Source organism: Balaenoptera musculus, chromosome 3, assembly GCF_009873245.2.
Source record: "Balaenoptera musculus isolate JJ_BM4_2016_0621 chromosome 3, mBalMus1.pri.v3, whole genome shotgun sequence".
NCBI classification, from domain to species: Eukaryota; Metazoa; Chordata; class Mammalia; order Artiodactyla; family Balaenopteridae; genus Balaenoptera; species Balaenoptera musculus.
Window position 1 is genome coordinate 167,007,856 of NC_045787.1, and position 23,410 is coordinate 167,031,265.

At 45.1% G+C, this 23,410-nt stretch overlaps 2 protein-coding genes across 4 annotated transcripts in view; one reads left to right on the top strand and one right to left on the bottom strand.

Annotated features, from left to right (window-relative positions):
* SAFB (scaffold attachment factor B) overlaps window positions 1-8,330 on the bottom strand; it is a 34,207-nt gene extending 25,877 nt beyond the window's left edge. For both annotated transcript variants that reach the window (XM_036846685.1, XM_036846684.1), the window contains exons 1-2: window positions 8,012-8,330; window positions 4,811-4,895 (exon numbers count right to left, since the gene is read on the bottom strand). In XM_036846685.1, coding sequence (XP_036702580.1) covers window positions 4,811-4,895; window positions 8,012-8,200 — 274 coding nt within the window. In that variant the 5' untranslated portion in view covers window positions 8,201-8,330. The remainder of the gene's footprint in view (window positions 1-4,810; window positions 4,896-8,011) is intronic.
* Window positions 8,331-8,362: 32 nt separating this feature from the next.
* SAFB2 (scaffold attachment factor B2) overlaps window positions 8,363-23,410 on the top strand; it is a 39,529-nt gene continuing 24,481 nt past the window's right edge. For both annotated transcript variants that reach the window (XM_036846683.1, XM_036846682.1), the window contains exons 1-10: window positions 8,363-8,379; window positions 8,661-8,902; window positions 10,053-10,140; window positions 14,671-14,735; window positions 14,821-15,024; window positions 16,962-17,024; window positions 17,888-17,915; window positions 18,824-19,334; window positions 19,757-19,806; window positions 20,333-20,433. In XM_036846683.1, coding sequence (XP_036702578.1) covers window positions 8,373-8,379; window positions 8,661-8,902; window positions 10,053-10,140; window positions 14,671-14,735; window positions 14,821-15,024; window positions 16,962-17,024; window positions 17,888-17,915; window positions 18,824-19,334; window positions 19,757-19,806; window positions 20,333-20,433 — 1,359 coding nt within the window. In that variant the 5' untranslated portion in view covers window positions 8,363-8,372. The remainder of the gene's footprint in view (window positions 8,380-8,660; window positions 8,903-10,052; window positions 10,141-14,670; window positions 14,736-14,820; window positions 15,025-16,961; window positions 17,025-17,887; window positions 17,916-18,823; window positions 19,335-19,756; window positions 19,807-20,332; window positions 20,434-23,410) is intronic.

Genomic DNA, 23,410 nt, shown 5'->3' on the forward strand with positions numbered 1-23,410 from the left:
CCCGACCAGGGATCGAACCCCGGCCCCTGGCGGTGAGAGCACAGAGTCCTAACCACTGGACCGCCAGGGAAGTCCCATATTTTTTTTCTCATTTCTTAAGCTGTCATTGGCTTATTTCAGATTGCTTTACCTTTGCTTAATTTCATGAGGCACATTGAGACCAAAAGACCTTACAGACCCAGCACTGGCCAAGGAGTTGACATCCCAGTAGCAAAGTACAACAGCACGCTCCACAAAAAGGAAGGAGGGCACCTGGAAGAAATGGCTGATTCCCAGTGTGGGGCAGGGAAAGCAACAGACACTGGAACACTGTCTTGTGCCAGAAAGTAAGTTGTTCACAGAATGAAGTGATCCTGTCAAAAAGACACAGGAGCCAGCCTGAAGGACTCTCATTGGGACAATCTGAACATCAAAATAATAATCATAAAGGCTTACTTATCACCTACTGAATAAAATAGGAATCTCTAAGTTCACGATGATAAGTGGGAGAGAAGGGCAAGCTACCTCTTATGGCAGAAAACCAACTACCAGAGATGGAATGACAAATTTAGAAAATCACCATTGGACGAGACTCCGTGGATGCTGACACTAGTGGAGGGTGAAACGGATATTTATAAGTCTCAAAGTATGTTCCCCATAGATACAATTACAAAGAGTAAAATAGTTAACTTTCCAGTGGAGAAACCCAACCAATACCACCTCAAGTCACTTACACAAATGGTCAGGATGTGCCTCTAGGGAGGTTAACTGAGAAAAATAACACTTCTGGTGGTATTTCTGACAAAAGTGTATAATTTGAACCTAATCATGAGGGGAAAAAAACCAAACCAAACCCAACCAAAAAAACCCAAATTGAAAAACAGGCTTCAAAATAAGTGGTCTGTGCTCTTCAAAAAATGGTAATGTCACAAATACAAAGAAAGTCTTAGGAACTGTTGCAGATTAAAGGAAACCAAAAAGACGTGACAACTGAAGGCAATGAAAAGACCCTAGATTTTTTCTTCTTCTGAGTTATGAACAACATTATTGGAACAAACGACTAAATCTAATTAAGGTCTAAGCTTAGATTACAGTATTATATTAACATTAATTTCTTGATTTTGGTAACGTACGATTATGTAATGTCCCTGCTTTTAGAAAATACTGCGGTCTCTAGGGGTAAAGGGGCACATACATGCAACTTATTCTCAAATAGTTCAGGGGGAAAAAAAAATATATATATATAAAACATTTATTTAATCTCTCTCTCTTTCTCTCTCTCCCTCTCCCCCCACCCTTCTTTCTTTCTCTCTCTCCCCCCACTCCTTCCCTGTCCTGAGAAAGAAAAGGATAAAACAAATGTAATAAAATGCTAACATTTGGGGAATCTGGATGAGGATATATGAGAATTCCTTGTATTATTCTTGCATCTTTTCTAAGTATGAAATTATGTCTCCTAAAAAAAACATAATGTTGTACATTCATGTTCAAGTTTTTGTGTGGATCTATGCTTTCATTTATTTTGGCTGAAGACACAGGAGTGGAATAATTGGGTTGTATTTTAGTTGAAGTTTCAATTTTGTAAGTATGTGCCAATTTTTTCCCCCAAATAGCATCATTTTACATACTCTATAGCAATGTATGGGAGTTTGTTTTTCTGTATCTTTGCTATTTTAATAGTTGTTTTCTAGCATTTCTAGTCATTTTAATTTTAATTTCTTTGATAGCTAATGACAAGCATTTTTTGATGTGGTCACTGGCCATTTATTTATATTCTCTTGTGAAGTATCTGTTCAAAATCTTGCCAATTATTAAAAAGCATTTGATGGTTATTCTAAAAAAAAAGAAATAAATTATGTCAAAAGAAACAAAAACAACCCAGCAACACAGAATCAGGCAATAGCTTAAAAAGCAAACGTGCTGACTTTACTTTTCTAGTTAAATTATTTTGCTGATAATTATTTTAAAAGATTCTGCTAAACAAAGTATTGGTGTAAAACTACTTTGGAGGGATGCTGAGATTACTTGAGGTATGCTTTCTAGGATTCTGATTAAAATAATCAGATTTCAAACCATTTTGAGTTTGTTCAAACAGGGCAGATGAAAAAACTCTATTTTCAGTTAAAATCATGATAAAATCTAATAAGATGGTTGTAAATAATTCAGAACTTATAGACTTGCCCTACCAAATATCAATATGTACTGTAAAACTCCAGAATAGAATCACACCAAGCATGAGAAACCAGACACAAAAGAGTTTGCACTGGGAATTCCCTGGCAGTCCAGTGGTTAGGACTCCATGGTCTCACTGCTGAGGGCCTGGGTTCAATCCCTGGTCAGGGAACTAAGATCCCACAAGCTGTGCGGTGCTGCCAACAAAATAAAAAAATTTGTATTAAATGGGTCTATTTCACTTGAAGCTCTAGAACAGGCAAAACTAATCTATGGTCAAAGTAGTCACGTATTTCCCCCCCTTCGAGGGACAGGCAGGGACGATGACTGGGCAAGGGCACGAGGAGTCTGATAGGAATGTTACATATTTCGATCCCTACTTATCTCACACCATATGCAAAAATAAACTCCAAAGGAACTCAAAATAAAACCATAAATACCACTCCAAAATGCGGAATGATTTAAAAAATAATAATTTTAAAGCAAAGGACTGCCTTTTAAAATACAACATAAAATCTAGAAACCGTACAGAATAAGTTGACTGCATTGCCTGTGTTAAAGATGGAAACTTTTAAAGACCAAAACACCACAAACTAGTTAAGTCAAATGAGAGGCAGGGAAAAAACAATCGTGACATTTTATAGAGAGAGCCCTCAAGAGTCAATAAGACCAGCAACCCAGCAGAAAAATGGGCAAAGGGCATGAAAAGGCAATTCAGAAAATACAGATGGCCAATTATCAGAAACTGTCTAATCTGTGAAGAAATGTAAATGGAAACTTTACCTGTGGAGAAATTCAGATAAATACAATGAAATACTTTTCTTCTATATATAAAACAACATTAAAAAAAGATAATATTCAGCATTAAGTGAGAATTTAAAGAAACTGGCACCCTCTCCCACCCCCTATGTTGCCAGATACTAACCAGTACAGCCTGTTGGAGAGCTATTTGTTAGTAGCTATTTTTAAAATAAAATGCACGTCTTTTGACCCCGGAATTCTACTTTCAATAAGTTAACAAAAACATATTCCTTCAGCAGAGATAGCTCTGGTTCACGTCTGTGCTGAAAACTGGAACAAACCCCAACCGTCTAGTAATAAGACTGACGAGCTCAACTGTGGTACAATCATATGAAGGATGACTACTCAGCTGTTAAAAGAATGAGTTTTTTATTTTCAGCACTATCGAAAAATGTCCTCAACACGCTAAGTGAAAAAAACAAATTAGAGAATATGGTGTGTAGTAGAACCGATTTTTTTAAAGGAAAGACAAAGGCACACAGGTGTGTGCACATCTTTCTGTATTTTTAGATGACTGCAGACGCATAGATAAGTCTGGGAAAATATGCCCACACTTTTAATAACGGGTTGCCTCCTGAATGGAAAGGAATTTCAACACTTTACTTAACGCACATTTGTATTTCCAGAGACCTTAACACAGGCATTTCTTTTTCTGTTAAAAAGAAAAAGAAAGCAAAAAAGGATATCCACAGGCTCTACTTTTCCCCAGTCTATAATTGTCTTTCTCTGTTGATTTTTCAGCACTCTTTGCCTTGGCAAAAACACTGACTTGGGCAAAACCAAAAATGCTCGATGAACTGTGGACCGCAGAGGTGACTTCATTCCAAAGTGAGGTCACTGACTGCTGTTCTCCCAGAGCCTATATACCACAGAGCATGGCTGATATTGGTGCCTGCCTCTTACACATTTCACAACCAATTCTTCACCACTGACCAGGTAAAAATATTTCGTTTTGTTTTGGGGCCTGAGCAATAAAACCTCCAATTACCAAGAGAACTTTCAGGACAGCCCAAATGCCCAGTTTTAGCTAATTCTTTCTTAAAACAGCAGTTGAATGTCACTGAATTCCATTAGTAACTCAATGAATAAATACTAAGCAAGAAGAAAGATAAGGAAGACGCAGCCTCTGTCCTCAACAATCTGATTGTGACACAAGGCAGAATGAGACGTAAGCATTAAAACTCAGGCCATGGCAGCACAGAGGACCTAAGGCGAGAAGACCTGCTGTTGGTGGGATCAGAAGTTGTCTCTTGATGAACTAGGACTTGAATGCAGACAAATGGGGAAGAGGAGTGGGCGGAACATATAAGCTAAGGCCCAGAGAGCCAAGAAAGTAAACCACATGTTTGGGACCTGATTAAAGATATATGTAACAGAGGAAGGTGGTGGGGGAGGAAGCGGGGAAGGGAAGATTTGGGGCAGACAGTTAGGGTCATTAATGCCACGTGGAATCTGGCTTTTATGCAGTATGCAGTTTTTGAAAGCAATGTCTGTAAAAGTGACAACTCTGTTTTGGCCAGGCAGTATTTAAAAGGGAAGTTATTTTCCACAAGTCAGGTCAATAGGAGACTCAAGTAATTCTAAACACTCTCTACTTAAAGAAGGTTAAGAGTCTGGATAAGCAACGGCTGCTGAGAAACCTACAGAGGAAAATAAGTAGAGGTGTAAGTACCTCTTCCATCCTCTGAATTCCCAAGAACCATGGAAACAAAAATACAGTGGAGGGATCTTGAAAGAAAATGCAAACCTTCATTCAAGGTCCTTCTGATTCACAGGGCAGTCCACAAGCACATTAGCAAAGGAAGTCAGTTCTGAAAAAAGTTCCTAACATTAGCAATGCTTATAATATCCTCCATACCTTTACTGGATCTCTTTGATGTCTTCTTATTTCCTTCAGAGGTAATTTCAATTTCATCAGGATTACCCCCCTCATCTTCAATTGCCTAGAGAGAAGGTAAAAAAAGTTCACCCAAAAAGGCAGCACACAGATTTGACTTTCACAGAAGCTTCAGGGTGCTGATCTGCAAAGGGCCTCTCCCCACCTGTTCATTCGTTCTTTCTCTTTCTACGCTGGAGCAAGCAAGGGCTCTGGATTTAGACTGATTCTACCAGATCTTAGCTGTGTGGTCTCAGGCAGGCTTACTTAATCCCTGTGAGTTTGTTTTTTACTCTGGAACAAGGGGCTAATAAAAGTTCTTACCCTGGAAAGCTGTCATGAGAATTCTTATTATCCATGTAAAGCAAGCACTCACCAAACATTAGGGTTATTTTTAACATTATCACCACAATCTGATTGATCCTATTCCTGGGCCCAAAAGAACTCAAAAAAGGGAAAGGCACTCTCTCCAGTTACCTATGACTTCACTCAACAATGGGCCGTTCGACCCTCCCTGATCCCCTCTCCACGCCACGCCTGTACTAGGCACCGTCTGTACAGAATACTAACACTCACTGCCTGAGTTCCTGCTGTGTGTGGCACGGTAGGGGATGTGACACGTACTACCTCATCCCTTCACAATCATCTCTGACTCCAGAGGTCTTGCCTTCAACCACTAGGGGGCCTGCTTCATCGGATACAGAATTATAAGGATCTCTTGGCAAGTCCCGCCTCCCCGTCCCAAGAGCCTGTCCTTCACTTGAGCAGCCCCCACTTATGCTCTGCACTGTGCCAGGCACCAAAGAGGCACTCAGGAGAAAAAACAACAAGAACAGAAACAACAACAACAAAACAAACAGGACTGAGCGTGTCAATGCTGATATCCATAGACACTAGGCTTCACGTTTAGGTTTTACTGAAAACCCTGTCTTTACCGGACTCTCAAACTCTGTTTAAACCCATTTCAAATGCTGTTTTATTTGTAAACAGTTTCAGAAGTCTCAAAGATTCTGAGGAGTTTCCTAGCTTGGAAAAGTCTAAATTCAGAATGCAGCGTGGAGGCTCCACACCTAACCTGTACCAGGAACAAAGAAACCTCTCCCTTCTCTCTGAAGCCAGAACCAGAAGGAAGAATTGGAGTTATGCCCTGGCATCAAGGAAAGCACAAACATAAAGTCTTTCACTCTCTTCCTGGAGACAGAAGATTCTGGAACACCATCAGGAGAATACAAAAACTACCCCAGACAGAAGGTGTACCAGTTTGCCCCTCAGTGTGTCTCCTCTCGGTGTAGTGTTCACAGGGTCATCCCTAGGGGGGACTGCAGGCTACGAGTCATCCTTACAGGCCTTGCCAAATTACACTTTGTGTTTTGCCTCCACCTTTCCCTCCTTTGCCCTTCTTAAAAAAAAAAAAAAACAACTAGATAACGGAAGTATAAGAGAAGAACATCAGTACTTCCAGACTTGCTTGGGCAGGGTAGCAGATGGGTATATATGCTAATGGTATTTATGTATTTTGAGCACATCGCTAAGAAACTGAAAAGAAGGAAAAAGGGATGGGTTTATCCCCTCAGAGACATTAGTGATGGAAGATCACAGCAGTCTCAACCTCTGCCTGACAGGAATGTTCAATGCCATCCTATCAGCACTGCAAGCTTGTGGACCACCCGGGGGAATAAAGGCTAAAGCCCCCCAATTTGACTTTGTTGATAGGAGGCCTTGTGGCTACTAACAACATGGATCACATGTCCCCGGGTGCCAACCCTCACCCTCCTTGCATCTTCTCCAGGTAAACATCTCGGTGGATGAACCGCCTGCCCCGTCTGGGTAAAGGAAGTTAGTAACCATAGTGAAAGAAAACAGACTCAAGTTAGAAAGGCCCAACTGACTCCGAGCAAATAACTCACTACTCTCAAGCCTGAGCTTCCTCATCCAGATAATAGGAAATAATCCTTACTTCCTCTAAACAGCAATTAATAAATAGAACTCTGATCCTCTGTTGTTTGGGAGGCCGGAGGGTGGAGTGAGTGACAAACCGCACTGTCTTGGGGGGTGGGGGATAGGTAACAAGGCTTAGCGATTACACAGGAGAAGTCCCCAGGCAAGAGTCGCTAGGTGGCAAAAAGAAAGAAGCCACCGGAACAAGGCAAGCACAGGGGAAGCAGAAGGGCACAAACACTTACTTAACTCCCTGCTTTTCGCACGCATCCCTCAGAACCCTCGAGGCAGGGGGTTAAAACCCCCTGTTTGCAAATACCAAACAGTGGCACAGAGAAAAAAGTGAAACGTGACAGCGGTCGCACCTCGAGTGTTTACATGCGCTAGGCAACACGCCAAGCCCGTTTCATGCCATTTTACTTAATCTTAACGCGAAAACACTATTTTTTTCTTCTACTGGACACAAGAAGAAACAGGCCCAGAAGGGATTAAATGTCTTCCACGCTCAAGATCACGCAGATCTGACAGAGCCTTTTAGATCCTCCCCAAGTCTGTTTGTTTCACCTCTGGTGGTTATTACAAATAGCACTTTTCCCTCCAGGCTAAATCCCCAAGCCCGTACTGGCAAATCCCTAAGCCGTTTCCCCATCCCCCCCCCCCTTTGAGTATTCCCTCGATATGGTTACTTTAAAAATTAACCCCCTATTCAAGGCTTCTGGGCCCTAACGGATCAAGAAGCATCTCTCTTCCCAGAGGACGCCCCCGCGGCCGACACGGGCTCAGAAAATCGGCCGGCCTCGGTTCAAATCCCGACCTCCTCACCCCGGCCGAGTGACCTTGGCCGAGTCCCCTAACGCCGCGGAGGAAGCGAGGATTTCAGGGTTCCGTGTCCCCTTTCAGAGGCCGGGATGCAACCAGCCGAAAAAAGCCCTTCAAAAGCAGGAGCTGGTGCGGATAACACAAACGCTCGGCCGATGTCACCCGTCACCCCCAGCCTCCCCCGTTCGCGTCGAGATTTTCTTTTTCTTGTTCCCGCCCCGATGCGGCGCTGGGCTTTGAACCTGGGCCCGGCGGGGCTCGAAGCTCCCGCCGGGGCCTGGGAGGAGCCGGGAGAAGCCCGGAGCGCCAGGCCCGGCGCAGGCCGCAAACGGGGCCGGGGGCGGACCCCGAGGCCAGAAGGCCCCCGTCGCGGCCGCGAGGGCCCCCCGACCCACCTCCTGCCCACCCCCAGAGCCCCGGCTCTACCTTTTTAAGCCGCTCCATCAAAACGCTCTTGTTGCCGCTCGAGTCCAGGTTCCGTTTCCTCAGCTCCGCCCGCAGATCGATCACCCGCAAGTCGCTGAGGCGCCGCGTCCCGGTCTCCGACGAGGCGGAGCTCAGAGCCGCTGCGCCCGCCGCACCCGAATCGCCTAGGCCTGACAGAGTCTCCGCCATTCCAGGGACCCTGGCTCCGTCGCCCACTTCACAGAAAACCGGGCCGGATTTATCTCGGCTCCCAGCACAAAATGGCGCCGCTTGCGAAGAAACCGCTCCAGCCGCCCCGGCGCGCCTCGCTTCTGCGCAAGCGTACCCGGCGTGGGTTCGACGCTCCCGGTCGCGTCTGCCCATGCGTGGTGAGAGCCTTGGGCGGGAGGTGGGGGGGCGGTGTGTGTGGGGAGAGGGCGATACGCGCAGGCGCGTGTCGTCTCGCCGGCCTCCCGCCGCGAACTGCCGGGACACATGCGTACTGCGGTTACGGCGCCTGCGCGTTGTGGCCAGACACGTGCGGTTGGTTGGCGCGCGAGCTCGCTTGCTGCTAAGAGCCCTGATCCTGGCGGCGCGCATGCGCGGCCGGAAAACGGGGCGGGAGGAAGGGAGTGCGTTTTCCTCTCAGGCGGCGCCATTTTGTGTTCAGAGCAGTTACAGCCGCCGGCGGTGTGTGGAATAAGTGGCGGAGACGGGAAACCCGGGATGGCGGAGACTCTGGCAGGGTCCGGCGACTCGGGTTCTGGCACAGCCGCTGTCGTCTCGGGCGCCTCAGAGATCGGGACGCGGCGGCTCAGCGACTTGCGGGTAATCGATTTGCGGGCGGAGCTGAAGAAGCGGAACCTGGACACGGGCGGCAACAAGAGCGTCCTGATGGAGCGGCTCAAGAAGGTGAGGCGGCCCGGGGCCCCGGGGTGGCGCCTGAGGCCGAGGCATGCCCCCGCGCGGGCCTGTCACCGCGACTCCCCGGGACGGGGCGCCCCCGGCCCGCTTGTCTCGTGGCCGACCCCGGCCCGAGCTGTCAGGCCCCGGGGGCCCCGGCTGTGTGACCTTGGCCCGTCACCGCCCCTCACTGTACTTTGCCTCCTCCTTTACCTCCCGTCGGTCGCCTCCGGTGCGCTGAAAGCCCGTTTTAGCCGCAGGGTGGCCCCTGGACTCTTCCCGGGGCTGTGTGACCTTGGACAAGTGCCGTCCCCTCCCCGCGCCTCAGTTTCGTCCCCTGCGGAGCGGATGATTGAAGAGCCTTTGAGGTTTTCCAGGAAGGGGATGGCTGTGCTTGTTCTTGCCCCAGGACCTTTGCGCTCGCCGTGCCTCCCACCTGGCTGCTCGTCTCCCAGGTCTCCATCTGGCTGGCGCTTTGTTGTCATTTTGGGTCTGTCTGAGATGTCGCCTCCCTGCCCACCCTTCCTAAGTGTTGTTCCACCTCCCTGACTCCCTGTGTCGCACCATCCCCTGTTTCTTGCCCCACCTCGCAGCACTTAACACAGAGTTGGGTACCGGGAGTAGGGGGGAGGTGTCACCTCCCTGATGGGAACAGGCTCTTGAGGGTAGGGCCCTTGTGAGTTGAGCGCGGAGTCCCCAAGCACGCGAAAGGCACTGTCGCCTGGAACCACCAACCTGCCCTCTACCCAGGATGTTCAGTGTTCTTCCTCCCCCGAGGTCGAAGGTGGCCTGTCGAACAGCACGCAGCCCTCTCTGCCCATGCCAGACCAAGCGCAGCCTCTCTTGTTTGTTACCTCGTTGACTTAAAGTAGAGGTAGTTTGGAGGTTAGGGACCATTTCGGGACTCGTCACAGACTCTGTGGCGCCCCAGCTCACACATCTCTTTGTCTTTTGGGGTGGGGGGGGGGCCTCTGCAGAGAGAACCAAGTGACGCTGGGTTCTTCCTGTGTCTTTGGGGCTGGCAGCCCAGATACCAGAACCAGAGTCGCTCTTTGCAAGGAAGGGTTTGCGCTTGTTCGCTGGGAAGTTGTTACCTGGGAAGAACAGTGTCTGTCCTGCAGCTCTTAGCCACGTTGTAAAACTTGTCTCTTCCTAATAGGCGGTTAAGGAAGAAGGGCAAGATCCTGATGAAATTGGCATCGCGTTGGAAGCCACAAGCAAGAGGACGACAAAGAAATGCGTTAAAGGTATCCACTTGAACTTGTTGCTGCTTGAGGCCTCTCTGCCTTGAGAGGGCTTCCGTAGAGAACTGGTTGTTTAGCATTCTTCCTGCCCTCCAGGTCGGGAGAGCGGCCCTCATTGTCCTCCATCTAACAGTTAGGCTTGCTTTTCCACCACCTAACGTGTAACGATGTCAGGGTGCTGGGGAGGAGTAAAGAGATTTGTAGGTGCCAGGTAAAATTAAAGGACGTACTGAAAACCTCGCAGCTCTTGTCTTTGGGATTAAAAAAGAACTAGAGTAAGGCACTCTCTGGAAGCTGCCCCAACTGGTCTGAGCAACCAAATGCACCTGCTTGGCTTCCTTCCTAGTTGAAAAAACTACGCCTTAAACCAAGGAAAATGACACCAACCAGAGATCCAACGGAACCCAACTTCTCTGGGGTCCAGAGTAGATTGTCGGAGTATTTGCACCCAGCCCATTTTAACACTGATTTTTTTTAAATTAAGATATAATTTATATATTGTAAAATTCACATATTATTTAAAGTGTATAATGCTGTGCTCTTTAGTATATTTGCAAGGCTTTGCAACCATCACCACTCTCTAATTCTAGAATATTTCCATCACCCCAAGAGGAATCCCCCATGCCCATTAGCAGTCAGTGCCCATGTCCCCCCCCCCCCGCTCCCCCCTGGCAGTATCTAATTGAGGTTCTGTCTCTAAGGATTTGCCTATTCTGGACATTTCACATAAATAGAATCATACAACATGTGGCTTTTTGTGTCTGGCATCTTTCACTGAGCATCATGTTTTAAGGTTTATCCCTGGTGTAACATATATCAGTGCTCCATTTTTTATGGCTGATAGCACTTATTTGGGGGAGGATTTACTTCCATAAAACTTCGGAACCTCATTAGCTGTCGCTCTCATTATCAGATTTTACTGTGATAAGGACAGTATAATTTGAAACTCCCACGTGACAGGCTTATTTTCTTGAAGGGTGCTGCACAAAAATTCTCACAGCTGTATGTGTCCCATTCGTCTAAAGAAGTGCTCAATTCAGGCAATGGGAGACAACTGCTTAGAAAGTAAAAAGAAATGACCTTGTAGTATTTTCAACAACTTCAGTTTGTGTTTTTAAGAGCTTTTTCTAGCAGAACAACTTTTCCAGAACTCATCTAACTGTTTAAATCTTGTGCACGTGTTTTGAAAGGTTAAATTTTTGAGTTAGGTTACATAAGGAATTGAAGTCTAAAACATTGGTGTGTGTTTACTGCTTGTGAAACTGTCCATATTTCAGCTATAAACACTGACCGCGCAAACAAATACAGATCGTGAGGGATGGGTCTGTAGCAGGGAACATACAAATACCTCTTTGTACTTTGCTGTCAAGTTACCAGTGGTCTGAAAGTTTGGTTTTGAATAGTTGACACAAATTAATAATCGTTTAGAACATTTTTTGTGTAGATGCTCATTTAAAACCGTGAGGTTCAAGCCCTACTAATCAAAATGTTCTTGGCCTCTAACGGGGATCTTTGAATCATTAGAAAAACCAAACCTTAGCTGAGTGCTTCAAATATACGTCTGAATGTCTGGGTTAAAGCATAAGTCAAATCAAAGCTACTTGGAGTCAGCATTTTGTCAGAAAAACCTGGATAATAGTTACTTCCATTGGTGTAAAGAGAGTGTTTGTACCAGTACAGGTAGCTGTTGCTGGGATTTGGGATTTAAAAGGCACTGGTCCCTTCCCCTTCAAGGAAGAAACAGGTGGGTGAGGTCCTGGGGCAGAGGATAGCTCCTGCAAATTGTAGAGCTGGTGTATCCTTTGGAGGCGTGTGGGCACATGGTTAGTTATATGAAGTGCTAGGTCCTCATGGTGGCCCGGTTGAAATTAGGTCCTCGAGATTAATAGGAATCAACCAGTTGGTTTCCAGAGTCTGCCACAAAGTTGGACTAAATCTGGGAATTCATGAGTAACCACTGCCTTTCAAAAGTGAAAAATAGCTGAACTTTGTAAGTTTTATTGTAAGTAGGAACAAGGGTCCTCTCCCCAGCTCATCTAAATGCGCAAAATTGCTGAAAACTGGGGGTACGTTTTGAAAGATTAAAATTTTGAATTAGGTTACGGTTGGGGTTAAAATTTGATTTTCTGATGTCTGTGCCTGTCTCCTGGCCCGTTCCCCGCCACCCTTCAGCTTTTAGTCAGCCAAGACCAGGCCCTTGGGATTTGGGTGTAGCCTGTCTGCCCAGCATTTGTCTCATTGTCACTCCCACTTAGGGTGCTTTTTGGTGAGGCTTTTTGGGCTGCCTCTCTCCTATTTACATTTTTTGTGGGTACTGCAGGCTACTATTTGAGGCCTAGAAATTGGGTGCAATTATCAAACATTTTTAAACAGCGTATTTCAAAAGGATATTCAGGGTTTAGATATAATGGGAGGTGGTACAGCTGAGTTTTTGAGTCGCAGCTTTGGAGCAGAATGAAATTCTTGCATCAAATGCAGATAATAAACCTGCTAGCATTGTGGGGAGTATTAAATAATGTGAAGAGCACAGTGCCCAACGTGTAATAAAACTACATTTCTTGAGTAATCATTGATAATAATGGCAAACGAGATACTTAAGTGTAGACATTGCAGTTGGCATCTTTAATCAAAGATTGAGGTTTCTTCAGACTCACAGACAGAGAGAACAGACTTGTGGTTGTAGAGGTGGGGGGAGGTTAGGGGAGGGACGGAATGGGAGTTTGGGGCTAACAGACGCAGTGTATTATATACAGGATGGATCAACAACAGGCCCTACCGTACAGCACAGGGAACTGTATGCAGTGTCCTGTGATAAACCGTAACAGAAAAGAATACGGAAAAGAAGGTATATGTGTAACTGAATCACTTTGCTGTACAGCAGAAATTAACACATAAATCAACTAAACTTCAATACAGTAAAGATTGAGGTTTTTTTTTTTTAATTTTAAAATTTTTTATTTATTATTATTTATTTATTACTTATTTTTGGCTGTGTTGGGTCTTCGTTTCTGTGCGAGGGCTTTCTCTAGTTGCGGCAAGCGGGGTCCACTCTTCATCGCGGTGCGCGGGCCTCTCACTGTCGCGGCCTCTCTTGTTGCGGAGCACAGGCTCCAGACGCGCGGGCTCAGTAGTTGTGGCTCACGGGCCTAGTTGCTCCGCGGCATGTGGGATCTTCCCAGACCAGGGCTCGAACCCGTGTCCCCTGCATTGGCAGGCAGACTCTCAACCACTGCGCCACCAGGGAAGCCCCAAGACTGAGGTTTCTTGCGTTTAATTTTCTCTTTTTAAAAAATTATAAAAGTGAAACTGAAAACTCTTATCGCTCAGTGTTTTAACCATGGTTGATGGATTGCCTTAGCCATATCCATCTGTATGTTCTACCACCGCATCTTTACACTTGCGTGTATAAAACATCGACGTGCGTTTTAATAAGAGTATGTGGTAACTTTGTGGACATTTTTCCATTTCATTAAATAGGCTTTAAAGGCATAATTTTTTCTTTTTTAGGTTGCAAAGTGTGTGGTATGCCACAGGGCTTTGCAGACTTGGCACTGTTGGCAATGTGAACTGAGTGCTTTGTGGTAGGGTGCTGTCCTGTGTGTTAACCGTGTGCTGCACAGCACCCCTGGCCACTGTCCACTACATGCCAGCAGCACTGCCAGTCATAACACCAAAATGTCTCCAAACATCGCCGCATTACAGCCCACGCCCGCCCTGACTCCCCATACTGGCATCCCACGTTTGAGCATAACGTGCCATAATTTGCTCCCCTTTGGGATATTTAGTCCATATGCACTCCATAGAGTAAGTAACCTTTGTTTTGAATTCCTTGTCAGACATTTTAGTGCACATCCTAAGGGAAATCCCAGGATAAAGGTATGTACATTTTTAAGGCTGTTGTTACGTAGGGAGCCCAAAGATTTTACTTCCTTTCTGAGTCTAGAAGTTTCCACTCTCCTTCCCTTCCAGCCCCATTGAGAATACCTAACATAACTCTCAATAGTCCCTTTGCGTTCACAGAACCCAGGGTGAAAATCGACTTTATGGTAGCCTTTGCTCTTTTGCCTTGAGCAAAAAAAAGTTCCTGGGCTGAAGAAAGACAGAAGGCAGGGGGCCTGCTTACAGTGGGTGGAGTGAAGGGGAGCCAGCAGGTCCGTCATTGGGCTCGCTCTCTTAGGTTGCAGTTCTTTGGGTGCCATATGGACGTTACATTTTTTAATTTACTCATTGGGAAATACCTATGTTTATCCTTTGCTCATTTTTCTTTAGGGATGTTAGTCTTAGTTTGGAGTGGTTTTGAAATCTTTTGAAGCTTTTGGATATTTTGTGCAAAGCCAAAATACTTTGATAATATTACAGAAATCCTAGATTTTTATGTTGCAGTTGAGACAGAACTATACATGATAGAAGAACAGGCACATTTAGCTTCCCTGTAACATGTTCTCACCAAGATTGAGCTGTGTCATCCTGCATAAACTAATTATGAGGCCAGAATCTGAATATTGTCTGATTGAACAATTATTCTGTAATTAGGACAAAAAACGGAGGAGGAAGGCACAGAAGACAATGGCCTGGAAGAAGATTCCAGAGACGGGCAGGTATGTGGCATCACAGCCGAGATGGTGGCAGGAGCTCCGCATTCTGGTCCACCTGGTCGCTGACACCTTTCGTTCCTCATTACAGGAGGACATGGAAGCAAGTTTGGAGAGTTTGCAGAATATTGACATGATGGACGTTAATGTGTTAGAAGAAACCGAAGTCGAGAATAGCGGTGCTCCAGACTTCGGGGAGGATGGCGCTGACAGCATTCTCGAGTCCCTATGCGAGAGCAAAGACTACGTGGCCGTGCAGCTGAGGGAGCTCCCAGCTCAGTTCACAGGACACTCTGTAGGTAACGCAGATGCAGTATAGCGCGCTGCAGCCCTGGGGCTCCTCGCTGCTTTTGTGCTCTTTGTCAGAGCCAGAACACGCAGCTAAATCACCAGTCACCATAAACAAACACTTAATTCGGTGTCTAAACCTTGGGGTAAATTATATCCGTTTAAACTCCACATAGCTCAGATGTTAATTAACAGATAACTTTTCTGTATTGTTGGAGGATATTTTTATAATTGGGTAGGAGACACTTTTCTTAGCATAAGTTATAAAATGAAAGGTTGACACTGTTGATAAAAAGTATTTTCCTTAAAAAGAAAAAAGGTTTAAAAAAACTATAGAAGGGTAAGAAAAAAACAGTTCATAATCTCACCATCCAGATAATCCTGTTGATATTTTAAAGATATATTCCATGTATAAATTTAGACAGTTACATTAAAAGATGTGAAATACAGTGAAGAAAAATATTTGTCCCCCCAGAAGAACCCCTCCAATTAAAGGAGTCCACTATTAACTTCTTGTGTATAAGGGAGGGCTTTAATTCTGTTGCCGGTGTCGCTTTCCCAGCTTCTCACTTGTCGTCTGTTGGCATAGAGCTCTCTGGTAGCCCTCCTAGAACTGATTGCCAGTTTAATCTCACCACCTTGGCGTGCCCAGCCATCTTAGTTTGGTTTTATTTAAGGCATTCTAGCTTTAAATTGGAAGAAAATGTGCCCTTGTAGGACTGAACTTTAAACCTTAAAGGTCAAAAGTCACAAATTTCACGTTATCACCACAGCTCGGCCTAGGCTAGCAGTGAGCTTTGATTTGTCCTCTCAGTGAGATCCTGTTGTGTGTGAATTATTTCCATAGCATGGACTTGGCTTCTAACTTCTTGGTTAATGGAAACATCCAAACCTAGAAAAAGAAAAAAGTATGTGGGGAGGAGTATTTTTATATTTCACTTAAAAAGTTAAAAGGTTTTCTAACTTAATAACCTTTAAGATACCAGTTTTTTTTTTGTATAGTAGATAATAAAAAGAACAGTCAAGTTAAATGTTTGTTTTATACAAAGTACTCTAGAAGAAAGTGCCCAGTTATTGTTACTTTATCTTTTTTTTTTTTTTTTTTTTTTGGCCAAGCTGCGTGGTTTGCGGGATCTTAGTTCCCTGACCAGGGATCAAACCCCGTGCCCTTGGCACTGAAAGTGTGGAGTCCTAACCACTGGACTACCAAGGAATTCCCTATTGTTATTTGAAAAGCATTGCTACCAAGTGAGATCAGAGGAGTGCAAAGTTCATTTTCCTTTTGAGTTCAGCTTTGGAAATTCTGCAGCTGGGTGGTGTATGCTGACCACCAGTGTGTGGAAACTGCCTGGGAAATGAATTTGCTCGTTCATTCATTTGGCCAGTGTGGACAGAGCGCCAGCCCTCTGTGAGCCTCTGTCAGAGATGCTGGTGCCACCTAGTCCCGGAGTGGGCATGGGGGCTGGGAGGCAGGTGATAAACTGAATACTGTAGGTCCCCCCCTTTACCCATGGATTTGTTTTCTGAGGTTTCAGTTACCCACAGTCAACCGGGTCTAAAAATATTAAATGAAGTAAACAATTCCTAAGTTTTCAATCACATACCGTTCTGAGTAGCGTGATGAAACCTTGCGCCATCCTGCCGGGACGGGAATCATCCCTTTGTCCAGTTATCCACGCTATATACGTTACCTGCCTGCCAGTATAGGAAAAAACATAGTGTATATGGGGTCTGGCGCTGGCTGAAGTTTTAGACATCCACTGGGGCTTTGGGAGCATATCCCCTGTGGGTAAGGGGGGCCGCTGTGATCCAGCAGTGGGCTTGCAGATGGCGGTAGGCATTGTGCAGGAAATAGACGTGTAGGTGGCCTGGAAACTGGTGAGGTGTAGGCCTTGGCATTCATAATTCTGTCTCCACAAAGTAGTCTTGCATTTTGTCTTTCAGGTAGATGGGGAGGGCTTCGAGAACACTTTGGATGCTTCATCGTTGGACTTCAAAGTGCCTCCGGTAGGTTACTGCCTGGTTCTGTGGCTGGAAAGCTGACGTGAGTGGTTAATTTTCCACAGTGGAAAAGAGTGTGGGTGTGTGAAAAATTCATTGAGCATCGGTCCTGAGCTGGGTGCTGGGGATAAGAGGTTGAGCCAAATTGTCAGTGTCAGGGGTTGCAGCCTAGTGGGCGTGGTGTCTATGACCAGTGAGTGTAACTAGAAGGTAGACGTTTGGGTGATTGAGTTACAGAACCATGAGAGGGCTTCCCAGAGGAAGTCCTTTGTGTTCAAATTGAGGTCTGACAGGCCAGTCGAGGTAGCCAGGTGAAGGGGAAGAAGACTCTGGGGCAGGAGGGGGTGGTGCGTTGTAGGGATGGAGAACGCAGGGCGGAGGTGGGGCTGCAGAGACAGGTGGGCCTGACTGCCAGAGTCCAGGAGCCTTTGTCTTCCATCCAGGGGGAGTTAGGGAGAGGTGTTGAGCAGGGTGGAGAAAGGCTTTCGTTGACACATTTCAGTTATAAAGAACAGTTCTGTGTTGGGAGGAACACATTTTCCTAAAGTCCCACGTGACGTGTAAAGCAGCGGCCATCTGTGTGACCCCTACCTGGACCGTGGGGGTCACTGCCAGCTGCGGAGCCCAGCTCCAAGGGGGCAGTGGGACGGGCTAATAGTACTGCTACCTGTCTGCGTTTGCTGGGGAGAAACCAACGCAGTGAGCTTGTCATTGAATTATTGTAGAATGGAACACTTTGTTTTGAGTGGAGAAACTTGTTTGGAACCAGCATTTATTCATACTTGATTGAAAGTTGTATCTGCTAGGGGAGTCTGTGCAATTTTTAAAGTGCTTTGTGGATTTTCTTTGTCTCTCCTTCTTTTCAATAGGATATTGAAGAACCTCTATTGGAGCCAGGTACTGATAAGAGAGACACAACAGTTATGGTTTGAAAGTTTTCCCACTGTTATTTTTTAAGCTGTTTGTATATTTTAAGTTGTTTATGGTGTTGTAACTTATTTTAATGGTGGACAATCCAGATCGTACAAGGATCAGAGATTGGAAACCCATTCATATCACCAGATCTGTGGAAGTACCGTTCTGGTTTGTGGAGGTCAAATACATTTGGTGAGATGCAGTGATTACTTTCATCTCTCTAACCACGTACAGTGGCATTTAAGTAATTCCCCCCAACCCCATGATTCTTCCATGTGTTTCTACACATGAAACAGATCTTGTGATATTTGCTGCAGTCATTTTGATTAATGCAGTTAAGGCAGGATAAAGCGGTGGTCAGGGCACTTATAGCCTGAGAAGTGACTGGATTCCAGAAGAGGAAACAGTTTCTTCATGAAAATTTCCAACGTGTTGTTCCCCTTCTGGACTGCGTTTATCTCCTGCCGGCGGAAGTTTCTGGTTTTCCTGTTGGACTGTTCTGTTCAAAGAATTACAAAGAAATTTGGAAATTGAGTTGTCCTTGAATGGTGATTGCGTTCGATTGAGCACCTTGGACATTGGAAAAATAAGTCGAAGACCCAGACTTGAACAGAAGCATGAAGACTGTCGAGAAGCAGCTACACGGTTGTAGGTGTTTAAACCTGTGGGGCCTTTTCTCTTCCATGTAGCGTAGAGGCTTGCTCTCGCAGGCGGTTGGAGCGCAGGTAGTGTAACCAGTGTAACTTTGTGTACCCGCGGGTTTTCCAATCTCTGTGTAGCTAGCAGTTCTCTTCGTGTTAGTGTGGCAGCCGTGCCAGTTCCACATTTGTGATTGCTTTATTTCCCTGGTAATTAAACCTTGTGCCATTCTATTCCTGTTAAATCCGTAGAAAATGAGAAAATACTCGACATTTTGGGGGAAACTTGTAAATCTGAGCCAGTAAAAGAAGAAGGTTCCGAGCTGGAGCAGCCATTTGCACAGGAAACAAGTAGCGTGGGGCCAGACAGAAAGCTTGCGGAGGAAGAGGACCTTTTTGACAGCGCCCATCCGGAGGAGGGTGATTTAGATTTGGCCAGCGAGTCAACAGCACAAGCTCAGTCGAGCAAGGCAGACACCCTGTTAGCGGTAGTGAAAAGGGAGCCCGTGGAGCAGACAGGCGATGGCGAGAGGACGGACTGTGAGCCTGTAGGGCTAGAGAAGCCAGTTGAGCAGAGTAGTAAAGCCTCAGAGCACACGGAAGCCTGTAGCGAGGAGGCCTCGGAAGCGCCCCCGGAAGCCTCAAGCCCAGACCCCAGGGATAGCAAAGAAGACGTGAAGAAGTTTGCTTTTGAAGCTTGTAATGAAGTCCCTCCGGCTCCTAAAGAGTCCTCAGCCAGTGAGGGCGCTGATCAGAAAATGAGGTTTGTTTTTTCTCAGTTTTAGACCAGACGCTATCTCCTTTTCATTGGTCGTTTAATGACACACATAAGCTGTTGTTTCTGCAATTGGCCAGCCAGACTGATGCAATTGTAGTTTACTTCTAAAGTTTTATTTCTCTTTGTGTATTTTTAATGGGTGATTTCAATTCCTTTTGTTTTTCTCAACCTACTCTGGTTGTGCTCTTAAATTGTTAAGTGTTATCTTCAGCTAAATCGAATTGACTTTTAAGAATCTGCCATTGTATTTGGGGGGTCAGATTTCCAATATAAGCTTGTAAAGGTGCTGTTAAAATTTTATTTCAGACTAATTTTCTGGTAGGTATTCAGTTTTAGCACATATCATACTTTGATTTAGTTGTCTTCCATTTTATTCCTGTACGAGTAACATTAACTTTTGTCTCTAGCTCTTTTAAGGAAGAAAAAGATATAAAGCCAATCATTAAAGATGAAAAAGGTATGATTTAATTTACACGGCAGGGAGCCATCTACGGATCCCTTATTTTGGGGGGCGGGGGCCTGCAAGTATCCACAATTTGGATACAGTAGTTGGTTTTATTATGGATTACTGGGATTAACCATCTAATGGTATCTTGAGAGACTAGTTTTAAATGTCGATGAGCTTCTGTATTTTATGCCTTTGTTGTGATTATTGCTTATGGACTAGTGAAAGTCCTATTACAGGACAGGTCTACCTATGGAATAATAAAATTTTAGAAAGTGCTATCTTGGTTGAGAGCTGATCATTGAAGCCATTTCAGTTTGTAACTGACATGACGTGATTATTCCTCGAGTAAGAAAACTCAGTTTCTGTGATCCAGATTTTTCGTCTTCTGTCCAGTTTGTTGGCGGTAATTAAATTCTTGACTCAGAGGAGTCGAGACTGGATTTAGTTAGGGTTTAAGAGAGGGCTACATGTTAGGAGTGGTCGAGCTTACTGTTATGCCTTGAGGTAAAGCATAATCATCTCCCTCCTGCTTCAGGTCGAATCAGCAGTAGTTCTGGAAGGAATCTGTGGGTCAGTGGACTGTCTTCCACAACTCGAGCAACAGATCTGAAGAACCTTTTCAGCAAATACGGAAAGGTACGCTCCCCTTGACCTCCTGTCACCGTGCCTTGATTTGGCATTAAAATATAATAAACCTACGAGTTTAGAAACTTCATACTCGCTGTTAATTTTATTGGTTCTTGTTTCTGGCTGGGGCAAAAGAAACAAACAAGAACAAAAACTCCAAGGTGGGGGACCCAACCAGTGGTGGGTAGTAAAGCCTTGTTTCCTGGTTGAGAGTGGGTGACAGGCAGAGTAGACAGCTTATAGAACGCTGCTCAGAGAAGGTGTGTAAAAGCTACAGTCTACATGTCCCTGCTGTGCTTCCACCTTCTCTTGAACAAACTATCTTTTAGCCAATACAAAACTTGAAGCTGGCATGATGAGGTTTTTTCCCTTAACGGTGAGTGAAGAGTTGGTCTCCATGTATCTTCTACCATCTAAAGTATATAGTTTGAGAATTGGAACAGGACAGTGGCTTAAAAATAAATCAACTGGGGACTTCCCTGACGGTCCAGTGGTTAGGACTCCACGGCTTTCACTGCCGGGGGCGTGGGTTTGATCCCTGGTTGGGGAACTAAGATCCCACAAGCCGCGTGGCCAAAAATTAAAAAAAAATAAAGTTAATTTAAAAAAAAATTTTTTTTTAATATATTAACTGATATATTGGTCACAGGAGCAGGAGGAAAGTAATACAGTTCAGAAGCCTTCCGAGGAACGTTTAAGAATGATTTTGTTGTCTTGGAATTAGGTAGTGAAATTGTCTTATCAGAAGCCTTAGCGACTGCCCTGGTCTGCTGGGGACCTGTGGGGAGTGACCCTGGGGAGAGAAGTAGGCGAGGTACTGCTCAGCGGCAGGAAGTTGCAGGGATTTCAGGCAGAGGTTTGGCATCTGTGTCATCCTGGCTGCCCAGGTCATTCCTTTGCTCAGGTCCTTGTTCCCCAAATAGGTGTTAGTGAAGGGGTTAGGGAATGAAGCAGACAGGACCCAGAAGAAGCATTCCAAAGGGTGTAGAACACTATTAAGCCCAAACCTATTCACTCACTTATTTAGAATCAGGCACTGATTGTAAAGCCAAAGCAAACAGATACAAAGGGCATTGTCATCATAGATCTTACATTGGTGGAAGATCGCTTAAGAAATAAATGCATAATGTGTTACGATAAGTATATTGAAGATTTCAGTATGCCATCAGTGTGTGGTAGGAAGGCCTAATTTAGATTTGGGAAGTAGGTTCAGCAGTCGTCGCTGAGGAAGTGACATTTAGGCCAAGGGCTGCGTGATTAGTTTGCCTGGCCCTTGGAGCTCAGCTCTGGACCAGAGCAACAGGACCTAGGAAGGCCCCGCAGCGGGACAAGGCTTTGGAAGTGGATGAGTAGACAGAGGCTTCTGTGAGGAGCTTGATAGCAGAGGACGGGAAGCGGGGAAAGGGCACAGACAGGAACATGGGAGCTTTTTGTGGTATCTGCTCTCACTTAAGTTTATCTGTCATCGGAAGTGATGCCCTTATAAGGATAATGTTTGATGGAAAGGTCAAATGACCCCATGATTAGCTCAGCCCTCTCGTTGAGGAGAGGGAAGAAGGCAAAGCTTCATCTCTGATATGAGAACTGACATCTGTATCCATCTCAGCAGAGGCTCTAGCCGTGTATGGGGTGCTTTGGACAGATCGGGGCTTTCTTCAGGCAGAAGTGCAAATGTCAGGGTCTGCAGGGATCTTAGGGAGCATGTATCCCCCTCACCATCTCACAGTCTGGTACACTGAGGTCCAGAGAGAGGAGAGCACTTGTTCACGTTGACCCACTGAGTTCAGAGGAGGTCACAGCCAGAAGCCATGGCTCCTGTGTCTTAGGCTTTTTGTATATCCCAACCCTCACGTCTTTGAATGTCCTCTGGGAACATTTACACTTAACGGAAGCATTGGTATGGTAGGATTTAAATCTGTGCTCTTGCTCTGTGTTTTGTATCTGTCTTGTTTCTTCTTGGAATCCTTGTACCTGTTTGCTTTTTTTTTTTTTTTTTTTTTTTTTGATATGGACCATTTTTAAAGTCTTTATTGAATTTGTTACTGTATTGTTTCTGTTTTAAGTTTTGGTTTTTTGGCTGCGAGGCATGTGGGATCTTAGCTCCCTGACCAGGGATCAAACCCACACCCCCTGAATTGGAAGGTGAAGTCTTTTTTTAAGACATTTTAAATTTTTTAAATGTTTTTAAATTTATTTTTGGCTGTGTTGGGTCTTCGTTCCTGCGCGTGGGCTTTTCTCTAGTTGTGGCGAGTGGGGGCTACTCTTCATTGTGGTGTGTGGGCTTATTGTGGTGGCTTCTCTTGTTGCAGAGCACAGGCTCTAGGTACGCAGGCTTCAGTAGTTGCGGCACACGGGCTTCAGTAGTTGCGGCACGCGGGCTTAGTTGCTCCGCGGCTTGTGGGATCTTCTCGGACCAGCAATCGAATCTGTGTCCCCGGCATTGGCAGGTGGATTCTTAACCAGTGAGCCACCAGGGGAGTTCCTGGAAGGTGAAGTCTTAACCACTGGACTGCCAGGGAAGTCCCTGTTTATCTGCTTGATTTTGCATTGCATATGATTTGTGCCTTATTAGCTATATCTAGTCTATGTAACTAGTTTCTATTTTAGTTTCTTGAGGTGTAAAGTTGAGTTTATTGGAGATTTTTCTTGTTTCTTGATGTAGGCATTTATTTCTATGAACTTTCCCCTTAGATTGCTTTTGCTGCATCTCATAAATTTTGGTATGTTGTATTTCCAGGTTCATTTGTCTCGAGGTGTTATTTGATTCATCACAGTCTATCTCCCAGTGACTTTATACCAGTTCCCAAGTAGTATGAGAGCCCTACAGCAGTGCACTGCCATTTTCCCCTCCAGCCTTTGTGACGTTATCTTACGTTTTACTTCTATTTAATAAAGCACACAGTGCATTATTGGCTTTTTATTGGTGAGTTGTTTTGTTTTGTTTTGTTTTTTTTTATAGCTACTTTATTTATTTATTTATTTATTT